Source organism: Ptychodera flava, chromosome 7 (genome assembly GCF_041260155.1).
Source record: "Ptychodera flava strain L36383 chromosome 7, AS_Pfla_20210202, whole genome shotgun sequence".
NCBI lineage: Eukaryota > Metazoa > Hemichordata > Enteropneusta > Ptychoderidae > Ptychodera > Ptychodera flava.
In genome coordinates this window covers 40,428,108-40,448,445 of record NC_091934.1, presented here as the reverse complement: position 1 = coordinate 40,448,445, position 20,338 = coordinate 40,428,108, and the positions used below count along the sequence as shown (strand labels likewise).

Sequence of the window (20,338 nt, the reverse complement as noted above, 5' to 3'; positions counted from 1 at the left end):
GGCAGAAACTCTGGGTATTTCAATCTGGTGACCAGATTTCCATCGGACGGGGAGGAAAAATTGACCCAATTCTTACCTTCACAGCCCAACAGTCGGTTTCCTTTCGAGGACTTGCCGTCAACAACTCTTGCGGGATTTGTTACGTCTTATTTTGTGAAGCAATAGGTGGGTACTGCCTGTTGCCTGTCGGCAACATCAGGCATACCATATAAAATGTATATCAAGTGCTTTTGTATGAATACTTCTCTTTATGGAGCTCAGAGAGAGAGAGAGAGAGAGAGAGAGAGAGAGAGAGAGAGAGAGAGAGAGAGAGAGAGAGAGAGAGAGAGAGAGAGAGAGAGGGAGAGAGAGAGAGAGATGAGTGAATGTATGATGAACGAATAATAAATAGATAAATAAAAAATAAACTTAAGGAAAGAAGGGAGAAAAAAAGAAAAACCCAACTAACACTTTTTATTTTCAAAAAAAGATCACCTTCGAAAAAGCAAACTTAACTTGATCTTGTACGAACGTAATTCCTTGAAATTATGTTTTGACCAAAAGTGTTGGCAAAGCAGGTAACTAAATGCGTTACATTGTTCCTTATAACCGAATTTGTTTCGAAAATATTACTTTTTCCGGTGGCAATTTCATGATATTCATCCTTACTGAAAGCACGATAGCCGACACGTTCAAATTTTACCTGTCACGTTCAAATATTGCCTCTAAAAAATTGATGTCTCTCCCTAGACTTCTGCCCTGGTCCTGTATCACCATCAATGGGGATACAGATCAAGCAGCCTGACTTTCCTAACACAGAAGGGTCCAGGGTAACGTACGCATGCACTGGAAATTACACCTTGCTGGGACCGAAAACTCTACGATGCACCGGGTCACAGTGGATGCCGCGAATGCCTTATTGCATGGGTAGGTTTCTTAATCAATAATTATAAATATCATGCGATCAAGTAAATTGCGAATTATGATGACACTCACTTAAATTTCCATTAATATATTTCTTAATGTCACATCGCTTCAGTCGAACTTTCATCTAATCACGTGACCTTTAATTACCGATTATATATATATATATATATATATATATATATATATATATATATATATATATATATATATATATATATATATATATATATATATATATATATTATCACGTCCAAAATATACTCGGAGAAGGCTTAGGCTTATGTGGGAACTTAAAAGAAAAGTATTTTATATATCACTCGTTGCAAAACGAGTTTCTAATAACGGTGAGAAAAAATTGGAGTGATATATAGGTTACAGAGTTGCAAGAATAAGTTTAAAATGAGTGACAAGTCTTGTAGGGATAGTTTGTATACGTTGAATGTGTTTGAAAAAAAACATGGAATTCAACCCGTATAGAAAGGTGATATGAATCTATCTTAGATCGTTTAATTGTTCAAATTTATCAAACGTATCAGGTACCCTACAGCTCAAAGTTACAATATTACAAATTATTCATAAAAACAAGTGAATTGCCAAAAAAAGAAAAGCAGATGAGCTTAAAATCTGCTGATGAAACTAACAATACTGCAATATCCTATTGTCCGAAATTAGTTCCAATCGTATTATATTTCAAAGGTCAGTTTTGTCACAGGGGAAGGAAATCAGTCCCCTATGGTGGGGAGGGAGGGTTTTTTGTGCAACGGTTTACCTTATTTGATTTAATAATTTTGACTGTGAGATTCAAAATAAGGATGTCAGATCCAAACCGTCTGACTGCTTTCTTTATTACTACAAGTCCTTATCTTCTCTCCAACCTATGTACATTCCACTGTAATTGCTCAACAAACATTGCCAACTTGCTAATCAGCTGTCCGTATCAGCGGATTAATTGATTAAGTCAACAACTTAATATTTAAAGCCGTATCACTTCGCTCATGGGTATAGCCTATTGTTATAGGATTGGGCTTGAGTCCTGGTCGGCTAAACCGTGGCGAAGCTATCCAAAACTCGGCTAGGGTGGGGTGGGCGGGATCCGAACTTTTATTCCGTTCCATAAGAGCCCTTCAACTCCTTGTTTCTCTCTCTCTCTCTCTCTCTCTCTCTCTCTCTCTCTCTCTCTCTCTCTCTCTTCTCTCTCTCTCTCTCCCCTCTCTCTATCTCTTCTCTCTCTCATGTTCTCTCTCTCTCTCTCTCTCATGTTCTCTTGTTGTGTCGTCTTCGCCGTGTTGCAATGAAGGAGATAGTCCGTATGGTATGTCTCCTATTTATACCCCCTTAATTTACATACAGCGTAGTAATATCGCTGCGTGATGCGGCTTTGAATAACTTAATATTTAAAGCCGTATCACTTCGCTCATGGGTATAGCCTATTGTTATAGGATTGGGCTGGAGTCCTGGTCGGCTACCTATAGTCAGTCGCCTTTCCCTTACTCTCACCACATACGTCACCATACCACCCATACCCCAATCACTCAAATCTTCTAAGCCCAAACCAGAATATTTATGCAGCACATTTATTTTATTCATTTCGTTATTAAAGCATTATCATATACACCGACATACTGATTATTGACACCAGTAAAATTCTCCATTCGCCAATATCTGCATAACTAATGCACGAGTCGGGTGTTTAACCTGTGAGTAACTTTCAGCAAAGTCTTATAATCGTTCACCCATCCCCTATCCTGCTATATGTGTGTCATAATTTAGAGTATATCATCTCTTTCAAACGCCCTGGTGAATCCAGTGAGTTCATCCATTTTTCGATAGGCGTTTACATTGAAATTAGGGGTTTCTACAAGCTGTGCCAGTCTATCCGCCGGAGCTGCTGGCTGCATTACTTTTGATAGTTGCATGTAATATCTTGCTGTCTCTTCCGCCCTCCAGCCCACGTGGGTCATGAGTGATTTTAAGTCTGTCCCAGTCATTGCAAGGGAAATCGCGCATGCGCTTCTGCATCCGTGTGGCGTTTCTCCAGCATCACTGCCTACTTCTTGCAAATATGATTTTAATCTGCTGTAAATTAACTGAGAGGATAGCGGTTTCATTTCGACTTCTCCACGTGGGCTAGTAGGACGAAAAAGATAGCCTGTTGTGAGGTCGATGTCAAGTTTTCCTGAGAGTTTGATGTATTCTTCCAACGTATTCACAGGGCACATAAGTAAATCGTCACATCTCTTAACTGCAAATAAATTTGTACCTGAACCTCTTAGTGTTTTCCCAAATGTATGGTTGAAAAGGAGGCCAGAATTGTCGGGAAACCGCATAATTTCTTGAGTTTTGACAAAACCAAGATCGTGAGCTCTGTCTCCTGAGAAGATTAGAAGCTTAAGAAAAGCCATGTCCCTGGCTAATATATACATTAAACTCGGAGACTGAACGGCTTCCATTTTATGAATAATGTGCTGACAAATTAGTCTTATTTTATCAATGAAGAGAGGCTTTGCTTGTTTTGGTGATATTAGCGCTTTTGCTTGTTCCTCAGCGAGTTTCTTAACGTACCTGTCAATTAAGGTCGATTCGACAGGATTTGAGACCATACAAGCGGGAGTGCATGACAGCGATTGGTAGAAAGTTTTTAATTTCGAAACTATGTTCTTCACCGTGCTAACCCGAAGTCTTTTCGGGCATGCACACCGATGGCACCCTTGGCGACCTAAGTATGGGCAAGTGACGGTGTGTACTTGAGTTTTTGCGTCTCTGTCTTTATATACTAAAAACCGTAAAACATCATGGGTTGAGGCCGCGATCACACTTTTGGGTTTGCTAAGGTTGACTAAGAAAACTTCAAATTGCTGCACCAGACGATCTTTCTGAATCTCATGAGCCGAACGGTTGCCTAAAACTTCTTCCAGCCGCTGGTCAATGGCAGAAACGTCAGGTTCGCTGCTAATTAAGTGATCTGTCTTCTGTAGTTCTGGTCCCGATAACAGTTTTGTTTTGCAAACTTTGCAGTTGGTCATGTCGTCATTATGTGTTCCGCACATCCAGCACACCTGTTGATGAGGATAGTGAGATTGTTGAAAACCTTCGATAGGAGTTCATTGTTGTGCACAGTTGGGATTGCTGTCTTATAAAAAATTGAAACTAGCTATGTACAACTCGCACGGTGTTTCGCAGGGCGTGTATCCATCGCGTGAGGGTGCCAGGATAACCCCAATGTCCCCCTTGTCTGCCAGTTTGACCACCCTCTCTGCTACCTGTTTGACAACAGGCCAGTATGGCGGATAATTTGAAGGTTTGGATATGATGACTGTCGAGTTAATGCGCTCCTGGATCACATGTTTAATGACGGCATGAGTACAAGAGAATGGCGGATATATGTACGCCCTGTCCTCGGGATGAAAATTGTGGTGGAAGAAATTAGTACCGACACTGCGGTCTTGAGGAAAAGGGGCGACAAATTTCTCCACTTTCGTGTTTGAAAGAGTGGCCATAGCATCTACGGAGTGAGGTCCGAACTCGTACTCTAACCTGCGCCATACTTTGTCCGATATTTTGGCATCTGACATCGTGAGTTTTCTCGAAGGGGCATCCGCGAGATTTTGTTTGGATCTGACATGGATGATTTTTAGTCGTACGTTGTTTTGCACACATAAATGGAAGATGCCTTTGAGGAGCTCATTTAAACGGAAAGATTTCGAGCCGGGGTAGCCCGCGTTCCAGGCATGCATCAGTGTCGCCGAGTCCGAAAAGACATCAAGACGCGAGTTTTTGACATGGGATTTTAGTGCTACCAATGCGCGAGTGAGGGCTTCTGTTTCTTTTTCAATGATCGGTCTGTCCCTCCATTCTTCTTCCCAGCTATCACCGATTGAAACTGATTGTGATGAATTTGGTCGAAATATGGCACCCCATTTATATGAACTCGCGTCAGTATAGGCCTCCAGTGACCCATGTTTTTCATCTAGCCAGGGGAACGGGCCTGTGTTGTTAAGAAGGGTCCGCCACTCGTCCAACTCCGCCTTCAAGGGGCCACGTATTTTGATGATATAATTCGCACTCTTTTGTGCCTTTGAAACCGCCTCTGCCATCCGTCTGATGTATAGCCGAGCACAAGGGATGGCTAATGAGAAAGATATGCATTTTCCCATGATTTTCTGCACTACGGTGACAGGTAGCATAGGTCGCTGAATTGCGTCTTCCAGTATTTGCAAAAACCTGATCTTTTTCTGCGGTGGTATCGCGAATGTCATTTTGACCGAATCGACAATCAAACCTAGGAGAACTAGCGACCTCGTCGGCTTGAGAACGCTTTTACTCAGTGCTATAAAATAGCCGGCATTTATGCACAGTTTTAGGAGGATGTAGGCGCCCGCTTCCGCCAGTTCAAGGTTGCTCCACTCGTTGTGATTTTCACGTCCAGTCTTGGTCATTCTCAACGGGCCCCCGTGTCTATCGTCGATGTATTGTAAGCACGGGACCCCCAACATTCGAGCATAACTAGTTATGGTATACCCCAAAGTATGATACACATATGCGGATAACTTCCATCCAAACGGCAGTGTATTATTAATATACCAGTGGCCCGCCCATTGAAAACCACAATATTTTCGATCATCAACCCTGACCAAAACATGATCATAGCCACTTTTGTCGTCGCATTTATAGTGGTGATCATCCTGCTTTAAATATCGGGTAACCTCTACCAACTTATCCAGTCGAAATGGAATATCGGTGATCCAAAGATTGAGATATCGCATATCTATGCACATTCGAGGTTTGTTTGGCTCGATTGTAATCGGCATTACAATAAATGGTGGTGGGTCTATACCGACCCGCCCGGCGGTTGAAATTGCTCCAGTTTGCAATCTATCTGTGATAGTCTTTGATATAAAGTCAACAAAATCTCGGCAAGTTGGGTTATTTGTAAAGACTTTACTTGGTGGCGTGGGACTATCGTACGCTGTGCCTTTGAAAGTGCCTCGGTATGGTTGGAAGTGTTGAGATATGCTTACACCATCATTTACCCACTCCATAATTTGCTCGAAATTATCTGCGGCTCTTGCGATTGATGACCAGGCGTCTCTGTGCTTATGTATCTCCCCTGCTGTAAACTCGTCCGGGTTACGCAAGGCAAGCATCGATGGGGAGGCTTTTTGTTTCCCCGTGACTACATCCTGGATACTAGGACAGCATTCAGTGGGGCCCTGTCGAGGGGCACCCTCAAAAGTCACCCACGTTGTCGTAGTCCTGACAGGAGACGTCCCCTGGTGAGTTTTTCCCAGCTTAACGGTACTTGCTGCGAAAGTGAAGAAAAGGGGGAAAGCTTTCACAAATTGAGTCTTACAACCTGTAAACTTTTGAGGGTACCCCTAGACAGGACCTCGGAAACCGAGGCTGCATAAGAATGCAAAAGGGTGCTATGGACCCTCCCTGCCTAAAGGGTAAGTGTACTTATAGGGAGAGCTGTGAACGAGGTCAGTGTCCGAAACTACACATTCTACTATGAGGATGTCCACTTCGAGTGGGACCGGGATTTGGTAATGGCAAGGGGAACATGTGCGTTGTCTCTATATGGATTTCGGACTTTGGGAGAGGTATGAGGGACTAACTTTTCTGATGATACATTTCAAAGTTTGTGACAAGAGGGGAAATTCAACCTCAGATTGGTCTCCCGGAATATGAATGTTCCAACACGCAACCACAACTCGTCCAATCACGCCATAGAACACAATACAAGTTGTATTATTTGCAAATGAAAAAGAAAAAGAACTTATTTTATTATCTTGAACTTCAAAGAACAAGGAATGTGCGTACACGTGCGTAATAATTTACCACACATTAATCCGAATTCGGCAAGCACACTAGATTTTCTTTTTTGGACATGACCGGGCCATATGCCCAAGCTCGTGACATGTAAAACACTTTATTTCGTCGAGAGTCTTTTTTTTGCGGGCATAAGGTGCATATCTGACGTCAGCAAATTTTTTGTAAGTGTGGTTTGTGTGTCTCATAAATTTCGATACTTTAGCTGCTATTTCTTCTTCTTCCTTGTTGCCTAGGAGTAGAACCAATAGGCGTCCCGCCTCTTCTCCGAAGTCGTTAGCCTCGAATTGCGCCAAGACTGCGCGAAACCTGGGAAGTTTGGGGTGGGCTGCGATGGTTGCTCTGTCCACTAACGCTCGGAGGGCGCTTATTAGCTGTAGTCTCGTGGTAAGAACCGGTGTATGAGCCAACTCCATTACTTTAGCAAGAGCGTCTTCAACGGATGCCGACTCGGCCATGTCCTGCAGTTTTTTTATCTGCTTCTTCAGAGCAGCAATCTCATCCACCTGTGGATACGGTCCAAACAAAGATAGTCACATATAAACTCTTCCCTTTGTTACTCGCACACCACCAGAATGTAAAACATACAGGTATACATCTTACCATTGTATCTCAAATTATGCATACGCTCACAGTGAACCTTAACGGGTTGACTGCCTGGCTAGGGGCCCGGGCCGTAAATCTAAGACAGAAGCACTTTTTTTTTTTTTGGTCTCGAGATCTCTTTTTTTGATAGTAATAGTTTTTTTGTTTTTTTGTTTTTTTTTTTTTTTGAATTTTGTAAATTTACTACAAAATCGTTTTTTGGCCTCTTATTTTAGTTATTGTTCATTTTTTATTTTTTTTATTTATATATATTATTATTATTATTTTTTTTTTTTTTATATTATTATTATTAGGCCCCACAGTAACCTTTGGGCTGAACCCAAGCCGAACCCTTGTAATTCCTGGCGCCCTCGCAGCAACCCTTCAGCGGATTAACTGCCCGGCCATCTGTGAATAATAGCACCCTCGCAGTAACCCTCGGCGGATTGACTGCCCGGCACTCTGTAAACATGGCACCCTCGCAGTAACCCTTAGCGGATTGACTGCCCGGCACCCAGTAAATCATAGTACCCTCGCAGTAACCCTCAGCGGATTGACTACCCGGCACTCTGTGAATCATGGCACCCTCGCAGTAATCCTCAGTGGATTGACTGCCCGGCACGCTGTAAATCATGGCACCCTCGCAGTAACCCTTCAGCGGATTGACTGCCCGGCACCCAGTAAATCATAGCACCCTCGCAGTAATCCTCAGCGGATTGACTACCCGGCACTCTGTGAATCATGGCACCCTCGCAGTAACCCTACAGCGGATTAACTGCCTGGCCTTATTATTTTAAAACAAAACAACAAAGAGAGATACTGGTAACAGACTATCGTATAGCGCTATAGTGGACTTGCCGTGACCATGACACGGCCACGGCACATAGTACACCAGGTGCGCGTAACAAGCATGCAAATTCAGAATGTAAGCAAGCCGAGCTGACAGATTTGTGCCGTCGCTGGCGTACTGGACAGGTGGAGACCTGCACTGTAATAGCAAGTAGCGAAATCCACGTGGCGAAGTTAGATAAATCTAATTCTAAAAAACAAACACAACCTGCCAACTACCACTAACGGGACCATATCAGGTGCACGATACGCCAGAATGCCTATAGTGGTGGCCGAGGCCTAACAGACATGTGAGAATTATGCACTATCACAACTGGTAAGAAACCAATAAATGACGAGAATTATACACGGTCTAAACGCCCTACACAGAGTCTGAAGGCCTGGCTGAACAAATAAATTCAATGGCCCGGACGTACCTGCGAGCCTTTATTTTCACCAGGTGGTGTTCCCTGTGCATCATTGGTGGCTATAGCTGGCAGCCGTTGCTCCCCCGAAGTGCTCGGGCCTGGAAGAATATCCCGGGGTTGGCGACTTGCTTGGTTGGTATGCGCTGCAACAAACGTATGACCAGCCGTGGCGGGTGTCGTAGCGGGTGCCGTGGCCGGTGCCGGTTGAGACGAAGCCATGGTGTCGGGTGCTGTTGTCTTCGCCGTGTTGCAATGAAGGAGATAGTCCGTATGGTATGTCTCCTATTTATACCCCCTTAATTTACATACAGCGTAGTAATATCGCTGCGTGATGCGGCTTTGAATAAGGCCAAAGCCTCACATACGTAGTAAATTTTTACTACGTGTGTGACGGCTTTGGTGTTGACTTAATCAATTAATCCGCTGATATAATCCGCTGTCCGTATCAGCGGATTAATTGATTAAGTCAACACCAAAGCCCTCACATACGTAGTAAATTTTTACTACGTGTGTGACGGCTTTGGTGTTGACTTAATCAATTAATCCGCTGATACGGTCAGCGGATTAGCCAGTTGGCAATGTTTGCGGAGCAACTACAGTGATGTATACACACATTTGAGAGGAGATATGGACTTATGGTAATAAAAGCAGTCAGAGGGTTTGGAGTTGAAATCTTTCTCTGAATATCACAGTCAAAATTGATAAAATCAAATAAAGTTAACCGTTGCAAAATAATCCCCCCACTCCAGGGGACTGACTGCTGTACCCTATGCAAATACCGTCACAGATAAATCGTGTTTCAAAACTCAAATAAGTGAATGCGTTCCTAACGTCCGTCACTATCGCTCTCCTGGCAAACTGTATGCTTTTGCTCTTTGACGTAATTTTCATTTCACTTCGTGGTGGTAGACTAGTTCTGTCCAAAACCCGAATCCTTCCCTTCTTTTCCCGTGTGCTAACAATTCCTGATTGTTCCACGGCAGCCCACTATAATGGACGTGATATCATAGTTGCACACATTTCTTCTTTCCTTTCAGAATACTCAGTCGAAACCCCAAAATCAACAAAACAAGTCGAATTTTGGGAGAACGATTTCGGAATCGCAAATTTTCAGTTGCAAAACGAATTCATTTTCAATATGACTGTGTGTTTTTGGTTGAAGAGACTCGATAGATCGGATGCAACGATTTTCTCGTACATGTCACTAAGATCAGAAGAAGAGTTATATGTTACAACACCATTTGAAATTTGGATGAAGGGCAAACGCGTGCCCTCTCTTGAACTACCATTCGATACACAATGGCAACATTTTTGCATGAAGTATTTTCAGGTGACGGGTAACTTGAAGTTATTGGTCGGAGGTGAAACAAGACTGACGAAATGGCGTTTCTATCCTAATCTAACATTTTCTGGTGAAGGGTCGCTAATCATCGGTAAAAGACAGGATAGCTTTGCTCACATACAGCCTGACAGTCAAGGCGGCCATTTTATTCTAAGTGAATTTAATGTATGGAACTATGTAATCTACAAGAGTTCTACGATAAAAAAGATGGCTGACTGTTCACTGGGCGTTGATAGAGAACAAGGAAACTTGATAACGTGGAATGACGTCATGTTTCTTAACCAGGAGATTCCCAAAGTTTACGAAATGCAGTCCATGTGTTGTAAGTACTATGTCCTGCGTTATACTTATAGCAGCAGGGTGGCTACATATTGTATTTTCAGTCGAACAAGATCTTTTTTGTCATCAAGGCATGATGTAATGGAGCAAGATGTAAACATATCGTGTAAAAATCATTTCACACAAACACCTATCCAATAGTAGGCCCAAGGTCTTTATTTTAAGCATTGTTTTTCATAGTTAAGGTCTTTGAGAGACTCCGCTGCCAAGTTGCGTTAGCGCGTCACTCATAAATATATATATCTCTTCTCATTGTTTAATGCAGCAATGCCTGAATTAGACCTGGAAATACGGTAAGAGAGAGAGAGAGAGAGAGAGAGAGAGAGAGAGGAGAGAGAGAGAGAGAGAGAGGTCAGTTAGTTTATAACGATGTGATATGGAATATTAATAGGATGGGGCATCCAGAAACTGAAGAGATATGTTTCAGTCTTACATTTCAAGAACATGAACATTTCTGAGTCTAACATAAGGCATGATTTTGATACACACGTGACACAGTACAGTTAGGCACCGTCCCTCCGTGTGCTAGGTCATTGATCGAAATACAATTGTTTTACTAGCAGTGACCTGCAAAGAAAACTTCACGTTAGGCCAGAGAAAAAAAATCTTGTTCATCGGATTTTTTGGACCAAGTTCCAGGAGCGGCGAGCGAAAATTTTTTTTTATTTTTTTTTAGGCCGAAGGTAAACGGGGTTCTCTGGCATTTTTGCACAGATGCAGACAAGGCAAGATAATTTTTTCCCTTTTTACGAGAAATATCTCAGACAAGAAACACTGATACTGGTAACTGAATTCAATACTATATTTCCCAACAATAACATAGGCCATTACATTCACAGTTAGTGTTTGCACAACATATTCTGAGTATTTCAACATTCCCTCAGAATAAAACTGAAATGTTTTTCAAAGTTTTTTCTTTTTACTTTGGCCCCATGTTTTGGCCTCTTTACCACTGTCTCTACACATTTTACACAATGGTCTAACAACACTGTACTGTGATCGGAGTGAAGTTATATAGTCATCATTCAGATCGTACTTTAACATCTACTCAACCATGTGTTTTGTCATTGCCGTAATTTTTTATACTTTTGATGCAATTTTCATTCAATCGGATGCACCGTCCATCTGCTGTCACGATCTTGTTGAACAAATCGCCGAACGTAATATCAGGACAAACACTGAATATCCTCTTTGGAACTAACAGTTGGCCATCACGTCGAATGTTGGCGATCAAATTAATACTCATGATGTGACATGTACTAACCTTTACAAAACGAGGAAATTTCTGGCCAAATCGACCCACTTTGCGTCGTGATTCGCCAAATTCAGACGTCACAACAAAGTGTTGGCGGTCAACTAAGTCCAAACACGTCGGAAGTCTCATTCAAAATCCTATGCCCGTGAAAACCCGACAAAGTGTAGGGCGCCACCAGCGGCAGTACTAAAAATATTTGTAATGCGGAAGTAAGAATTTGCCGCGATCAAAAAAAAAAATTGTCCAAATATGCCAAAGTAGAAGCGGCGATTCCGATGAACAATTTATTTTTTCTTCCTGGCCTAATTAATAGCTATTTGATGTTTTTACAGTAGGTATTACTTCTTTGCAATTATTTCCAGAGTCCCTGCGATCGTGATTATTCCCATATTTGACTTGCTTACTTACAATGTCGTTGTCTTGAACGTACAGAAACGAATTCGACAAGATGTCTACATTTGTATACATCATTCTTACTTGAGTATTACTATGGTTTACCTCGGAAATACTGCTCATATACCTACCCTTTTTTTGACCCTGCAGCTGTGTTTCAAACTGTGGTCCCAAGGTTGTTCTGTCCGCGCCACTTTTAGTCTACATTAGTTGTTTGGATTGCAAGGGAGATGAAAGTCCATCTTACAGGTGGACATTATCATCATCGAATGGTAAAATTGACAACCTCCAAGAAAAGACAGAAACTGGTAAGTAAATATTAATACGCCTAATATAGAATAGTTTACCGGGCGTTAATAATCTCTATGGCCCTGATACGGCTTTTGCGGCCCGAGGTCGTACGGCGGAACCAGAATCGAGATAGTTCAGAAATGCACGCGATTGCCCATATTTGGGCACCGGGCCGGGGCGTGATATGTAAAAAAATGCACGGATCTGAGGGCGCTTTTACCCATAGCTTTACACAGGCACGTGAATGTAGGTATAAGATAACATTCCATAAGGTATATAATAAAACCTTTACGGCCCTGATACGGCTTTTGCGGCCCTTGGTCGTACGGCGTACGGGCCCTCGCACGCTCGGGCCCTTCGACCGTACGGCCTCAGGCCGCAAAAGCTGTATCAGGGCCGTAAAGATTAATAAATATGTAGTTTACATGATATTCAACATTGTTTAGGAGATAAAAATGAGTGCGATATCAAAAATTAATCGCCATTTGTGTCAGTTTTTCATAAGGGAGCCTTCAGTAATTACAGGGGCTGGGTGGGCCGGGGGAATTGGGGGGAGGGTCACTCTTTATAAACCTATATTGTGGGGAGGGTCACTTTTGACAGAAGCTGATTTTATGGCCAAAACTTTGATTGTCTGTGTGATATTTCCTGAATGGGAAATCACCAACAAAATACGTACACATTATCCACAAGTTTCATAAGCAAAGAAGATGCAGTGGTATCCTACAATAAACACCTTGAACAGTTAAAACTGATAAAAGAAGAGCGACAAAAACATATGCAACAGGTGGAAAAGTGTATATCAATTATCAAATGAACATAAATACAAATATGTTGTCAGTTTTATATTGGAAAAAATTGTGCATAGTTCTCTCATAGACTACCATGTACTTTTCAGTGAAATTTCCAAAATCAAATTTCTTGCACAACCATGGACTTATAACCACTCTAGTTTAATCAAAAACATTATTAGTCGCGCTAGCGGCTTACTGACTACGCATGCGCTTATTCATAATATACTATGCGAGTAACCGGAAGTGTACCCTTCTTTCATGGGCGCCGCCATGTTTTTTTTTCGAGTACTCGTAAATAAACAAAAATGAAACGAATTACCATTATATAACATGCCTTTTATAAAATATACCTCTTTTATTAGCCAGTAAATGTTATTATGCACCTTGTCGCTGATACAAAATATCGTGAATATAGATAAAGGGAGAAAACTGTCGTGCATATGAACGGGGGCATACGCAAAGAATGCTGGGATTGAATTATAGAAGAGCGCCCCCTGTGTCAATAATTAAATTCAAAAATTGCCAGTTTTTAGACGAACGCTATAGTTTTCAGCTTGCAAGTGGAAGTTGGTCAGTGCGGTTACCATTGCAATGATAATGATTGCATAATACGTCCTTGTTTTACAAGCTACAGAAAATCGCCCTTTTGTTAAAAAATGTGTTTCTCAAAAAGTACTGTTCAACAGCTTTGAAATTTGGTATACAGGTTTCTATAGATGAACTAAATTTGATCTTTTGAAATGATGATGAAATCTGCAAATTTTATTTTTTGGGGCAATTGTTGCCATTTTTGGTCAGAAAATTTTATTCTCCAAAACACTACTCATCAGATAGCTTTCGTTGACATGTTCTTAGAGATGATCCAATGTGATATATTCAAAGTACAATGAAATCTTCTATTTCTGGCCACTGCATTGAGCTATCAAAGATTTCCACCTTCTTCATCAACATGTGTCAAAAATAGTTATTCTCTACATAAACACAGCGGAGCTATATCGGCCGCTAGGTCGCTTGTTTATTTATTTTATGGATTTCTAAGTAACAACTTTTAACATTTGTTCTATAATAATTGCCTTCATTCTAGAAAGAATAATAAAGATAATGTATATTGGGGCCATTTTGGTCAAAATTATGTTTACCGTTAATTTTAATAGTGTGTTAGAATTAATTTTACATAGACCAGAAATAATTCAAGCATTTTTAATTGTGTTTCATGCAGTCATCCCAAATAAGTGTTATATAGTATATTACTAACTTATTATGCATTTATCGAATTAAGTCTATGCCTTCAAATTAATGTTATGTCCTGACATTAATTCAAATGTACCAAAATATTTATCACAAGCAGTAACAGGAGCACACAGTTTTTTTGTTTTATTTAAAACATAATTCACTGGTACTTATTTATTTTATGGATTTATAATTAACGACGTGTAATAATGTTCATTTTATAATAATTTATTTTGATTTCTTAAAGGAAGAATAATGAAGGCAAATTATATATTTCTGATTGTTTAACTAAAGTAAAATTATGGCCGTGTAGTGGTGCATTATTTTTTGTGTGACCTGGCGTGACCCCATAAACTCTATGATTCTGATGATTAGCTAGATCTTCCCTTTCCATGGTAGCAATGGCTAAATTTGAACATGATCCCTGTATACCTTTAAACATTTTTTTTAAACCCAGCAGGCCAAGACAAGGGGGAATATTACAAGTTAAATGTTTCATGTTTAATATTGCCCAGGGCTGGAAATTAACTTTTTTTCCCTGGTAGTCCACTTGGGCAGCCATATTCTGAAGTTGGTAGCCCGGTGACACTGGCTGGTAGCCCATGCATATTTTAGATCAGGGGTATCTTTTTTCGATAACCAGACAAGAAAGGGCTATTTTACAAGGTTCTGCCCATGAAGTGAATTTTCTAGTCTTTTGATGTGTATACTTGCACACCTTTAATGCCCAAGGAAACAGGTGTAATGTACTACAGTGGGACTCAAAAGTTTTGTGACCTATAAACAACCCGTTTCACTCTCACATTTGTATGCAAATTTTTAAAAGTCGCCATGACAACATGACAACAACATGGCCTTTTCAGCACTGAGACATACTGTAGCAGGGCTAAAAATAGACCATGGCCCTTCTGTTGGGAGGAGGCATAATTTCCGTGTCATTTAGATTGATACATTATTATCAAAATGCAACGAGAATGCGTTTTTATTGGCCATCGTTTCCTGTGCCTGTCATTCAAGTACGTCAGTTCAGATATGGAAACTTTGTTGCAAAGTTCCACCACACGGCCGGTCGTCTCCAGAACAAAGTCATACTATGGCAAATTTCTATGCCCAGCTGCGTTTGACTGCATTTATCTAGCTCGTCCGAAAGTGACGGACGCATCCTTCAACCTTTCAGCTTGGTGAAAAACGCATTTATTGATTCGCCAAAGGCCTGTGGACTCGTTTATTTTTGCACAAGTGCTACATTGACATAGGAAAAAGTTGTTGAATACTATACTCACTGTTTCAGTGAATCCGCCATGATGAGAGTTCTCAAATCAAAAAATGTTGCCGAGCTCGAATACAAATGTCTTCAACGTCATTGTTGTAAAATAGTTAGCATTCCAAAGTCTGTCACCCTGATTGTTTTCAAAGTTTGGAGAAGGCTGGCAGTTCCATCTGAATGATTGAACGACGTGAAACGCAAAATTGCATCGCATATTATCTGGCAATATGTACAGTAGAAATACTGTATACCATCACTCCAGGTACGTAAAACTTATACTCCACAAAATGGCCACAGGCGGCGTGAACTTTCTGAAAGGATTTCCTAAACGTCCTACTTGTTACCTTAGGGACCCACTTGTGATGTCCTGAAAAGTATTTTCTGCAGTAATTCCAGTTTCTGTCAACATGCAAAGCTCAACGACAAGATTATAGCACGAGACGTAGTGTACAGACTACACATTCACGCGCAGGTGAACTAAATTGCGCATGCTCATATTGGCAGACTACACTGGCAAACGAGTGCGCATGCGTGAATGTATATTTGCAGCAAATACACTGCTGGCATATCAATATCCAAAACAAATCAACACATTTTATAATAAGTACCTGAAAAATCTTTTAAGGGTAAATACTAGAACAGCGAACTGTATGGTTTACGGAGAGTTGGGAAAAAACAGTATGGATATTATTATTGAAAAACGTATGATTAACTTTTGGATACACTTGATATCTTCCAAAGAGAGTAAATTGTCTTGTTCAATGTTTAGATTATTGAAGTCCATGCACGATAACAACAGCTATAAGTCGCCTTGGATTGTAAAAATCAAAAGTGTTCTTGACAAGTGTGGTTTTTCTAATATCTGGTATGACTATAAAAATGTAAACGAGAAATGGTTGAAACACAGTTTGGAGTTGCGAATGAAAGATATCAGCATTCAAAATTGGTACAGCGAGGTCCAAAAAATACTTTATGTACAAACTATCGTATCTTCAAGAATGAGTGTATCTCTGAATACTACCTATCTAAGCTCAACGCAACGGACAGAATTAATTTCACTAAATTTCGTTGTGGTAGCCACAAACTTCCTATTTCCAACCGTTACCAAAATAATATTAATACTATTGTACTTTGTGTAATTCAGGCAAAATTGGTGATGAAATGCATTATATATTAGAATGTCCTGCTTTAAATAATGAAAGAAAAAATTATGTAAAAAGTTATTACTATACACGTCCTAACACTGTCATGTTCGAGAATCTCTTCAAAAGTAAGAATTTGCATGATCTCTCAAATTAGCGAAATTCGCAAACCTCATTATGAACAAGTTTAAGTAGTTTTTTCTGCTTTATGTATTTTTCCGTTTGTGCATGTAATTGTTCTACTTCTAGTGCTATTTTTAAATACATTTAAAAGTCTTTTTTCAGAACTTTTTTTCGATGTATTTATCTCCTGTTTAGAGATTTTGATGTAAATGTACTCTCATACCTCGAAAGGGGTCGTAGAGCTCAATAAAATTATTATTATTATTATTATTATTATTATTATTATTATTATAGACTCTCAACAGTCGCTGTGCCTTGTTTTGTGCACGCTTACGACTGCCACGATGGGCCTGCATTCGGACACCTCTTTTTCAGAATTCCCACAGCTTCAATGAACTGTTATTAGATTTCTATATAATACTTATAGCCCCTAAACTTGTAATAATAATAATAATAATAATAATAATAATAACTATTTCTTAAAAAACGCCTTCCATGTAAAATCAACACCTTAAGGCGCAGAACATACCGAGCGAAAGTTTAAAAAAAAAGTTAAAAAAAGTTACAGATTAAAATACTAGTAAAAACAATCTTAGTATAGTGAATCAACATTTCGATGAAATTCCAAAATAAAATTTCTTGCACAACCACGGACTTGTAACCATTCTAGTCTAATCAAGAACAATAATGTTAATAATCCAGCGTACATAAATGCACAGATTTATCTAATTTTGTACTGAAAAACAATTATTCATAGTTTCATCATAGACCGCCATGCATAGTGAATCGACATTTTGGTGAAATTCTAACATTAAATTTCTTACACAACCATAGACTTGTTACCACTCTAGTCTAATCAAGAACATTAATATCAATAATCAAGATTACAGAAATGCAAAGATTTACCTATTTTTGTATTGGAAAAACTATTCATAGTTTCATCATAGACACCATGGATAGTGAACCAACTTTTTAGATGAAATTCAGAAATCAATTTCTTGTACACAAATGGACATTTTACTTCCCAATTCAAGCAAAGTACATTTAAATACATTATCAAACATATATAATATACAGATATAGCATATTTTGTGGGGTAAATTGTCAATAATTTGCCTGATAGACTTAATGTATTATGATTTGACATTTTTGGATGAAGCACTAAATCAGCCACATCTTGCCTTCTTATAGTTGCACAAAATGTTGTTACCCTCCTTCAAATGTATGAAATACCATATCTCTTCAAATATTCTTGTGCGATAAATTGCGACTGTCCCTTCAAAAACACTCTGTAATTTGGCCCTCACATAACAATTGAAAGAACTGTTATGTAAATTAGCTGATTTCATTCCTAAGGAGAAAACCGCAATGTTTTTTTTTGGGGGGGAGGGTCAAGTTTTAGGATGTCGGACAAGGGGGAGGGTCACATTTTAGACAGGAGGATCGGGGAGGTGCGCGGAATTCCCCCGGCCCACCCACTGTAATTACTGAAGGCTCCCTAAATACGATGGCCGCTTCCCGTCGCGGATTGACATACATAATGACGTCATTTGTTTACCTCCAGAATTCTAGAACTCGCAAAGTAAAATGCGTACTATTACGTGACCAACAGAGATTCAGGCTGAAATGGAGGTGTAAGAAGGACAAAAACGTGATGTCAATATCTTGTAATTTATACTGAACAGGCACGCACTTAGTATGCACAAGATTTCACTAGAATTTAGAAATAGAAGCCGATGTCACCAGCGCTGCTCCACTGTCGCCACGTGCAACTATGATCTGAGCGAGCAGATGTTTTCCTAATCTCGCGCTGGCTTTGTGTACGAATGGAGTGTTTGCGGATAGCAACGTACGTAGTAACCAGAATCGAGGTAGTTCAGAAATGCACGCGATTGCCCATATTTGGGCACCGGGCCGGGGCGTGATACGTAAAATAAAATGCAAGGATCTGAGGGCGCTTTCTCCCATATCTTTACAGAGGCACGCGAATAAAGGTATATGATAATACCTTATAGCGTTCTATAGGAGAGCTCTACCTGATAATTACCAACTGGACACTTTCACGGATGCTACTGTTATGCGTGCCCCATCTGAATTTGAATATGTCCAAATGGTAAGTGACCACGGCAACCATGTCTTCCCTTCCTGTGGGTAGTCAGTACTTCCGGATACACTAGACAATTAACAGGAACGATTTAGTACTAAATATGCACCAAAAACTGTGATTTGTGAGGTGGTAATAGCTTTAATACGTGATTTAAACTGTTTCCGCTCATCGGTTGAATTTCAGGAGTAACGGGTGTAGGAATAAAAATCGCTGCGAATACATTACCTATGTCAATGGATTTTGTATTGACTGCTATAATAGAAACTGCAGAGGGCAATGTGATAAGTGCACAGTACCAATTCATAACAGAGTACCCACCAAGCGGAGGCAATTGTAGTATATCGCCCTCGGAAGGTAAGACAGAGCCATTCGCACACTGACACTGCATACATTTGCACAATGAAAGCAACAAGTGAAAGAGTCCAAATTTCATTTCTCTTTGGTCTTGTAAAAAACAGCAGATGGTTGATAGTCTTCATACATTTGGAATTATATGCAAACAACGGAGCAACTGTGGTGTTAGAACTAACAACATTGGTCCGAGTATTGAACCTTGAGGCACTCCTGACCACACTGTGGACCTCTTTGTGTCTGTTGAATCTTGGTGGCATGGTACAAACCGAGTATGTTTGCTTCCATCATAAAATAAAGAAAAATACCTGTTGTATAAATTATGGTTTGTCAGAATAATTATGTGAATGACAGAGTTTCTCTTTCTCTTTGCTTACAGGGACCGCTCTGCAGACACCCTTCTTCGTTGAGTGCACTGGCTGGCGTGTTAGCCCAATATGCAGCAGTTTGAGCTATGAAGTGTGGATTCGAGACAATATTACAATCCCATCCGACTCATATGAAATTATGCACGTTGGGGCCGGTGCTACGACCCCGGCTTTGTACTTAGTACCCGGGGATCCTTCTAAAAATTATCTAATTGATGTAATGGTTAGAATATGTGATGACACAGGAGAGTGCACTGCACAGTATTACAATATCAAAGTATGATAATGAATTTACAACAGATTTTGTTGTATATGTATATGCAACAGATGTTTGCATATGTTTACATGAAATGTAATTGTATGTGACAAAACATGTTGCATATTTTACACTAATGTTTATAAAAAGAGTCACTGATTATAAATTATATTAAACACATTGTAATATTCTAGAAGTGTCCATATTAATAAGGTATACATAAATATTGGTCTTCGTTGTTAAAGCTAGGCCGCGGCAACTGGCTACGTGTGGCTGAAATACGATTGAGTCAGAGACGTCTAGGCCATGATGTTCAAGTTTTTAAAATCTCATCAAGGGGATTCTTCCATATTTAGAAATCGTGTTTGATTGTTATAAACCAGCAAAATCAATACCAGACAGGAAACTCTCATAGATTTACTCTACCTTCTTGGTGAACAACTACAATATGTAGCTCCTTTTTTTCGTGCAATTAATTATTTTAACAGTTTACCTCCTGTTTTT

The 20,338-nt window shown here is 40.0% G+C and overlaps 1 protein-coding gene and 1 long non-coding RNA gene across 3 annotated transcripts; one reads left to right on the top strand and one right to left on the bottom strand.

Moving 5' to 3' along the window:
* Positions 1-2,182: 2,182 nt before the first annotated feature.
* LOC139137548 (uncharacterized) lies at positions 2,183-8,919 on the bottom strand. Of its 2 annotated transcripts, none has more exons than XM_070705710.1 (2): positions 8,586-8,919; positions 2,183-7,241 (listed from the first exon to the last, which is right to left on the bottom strand). In XM_070705710.1, exon 2 carries the CDS (start codon positions 6,048-6,050, stop codon positions 4,038-4,040), a length of 2,013 nt encoding a protein of 670 aa, XP_070561811.1. In that variant the 5' UTR covers positions 6,051-7,241; positions 8,586-8,919; the 3' UTR covers positions 2,183-4,037. Both variants share the same exon structure in this region, with proteins under 2 accessions (XP_070561811.1, XP_070561812.1).
* A 3,136-nt stretch (positions 8,920-12,055) lies between these two features.
* On the top strand, positions 12,056-19,853 carry LOC139136234 (uncharacterized). The gene is made up of 4 exons (XR_011553162.1): positions 12,056-12,213; positions 18,731-18,865; positions 19,043-19,213; positions 19,590-19,853. It is a non-coding gene; the product is annotated as an uncharacterized lncRNA (long non-coding RNA).
* Positions 19,854-20,338: the final 485 nt, after the last annotated feature.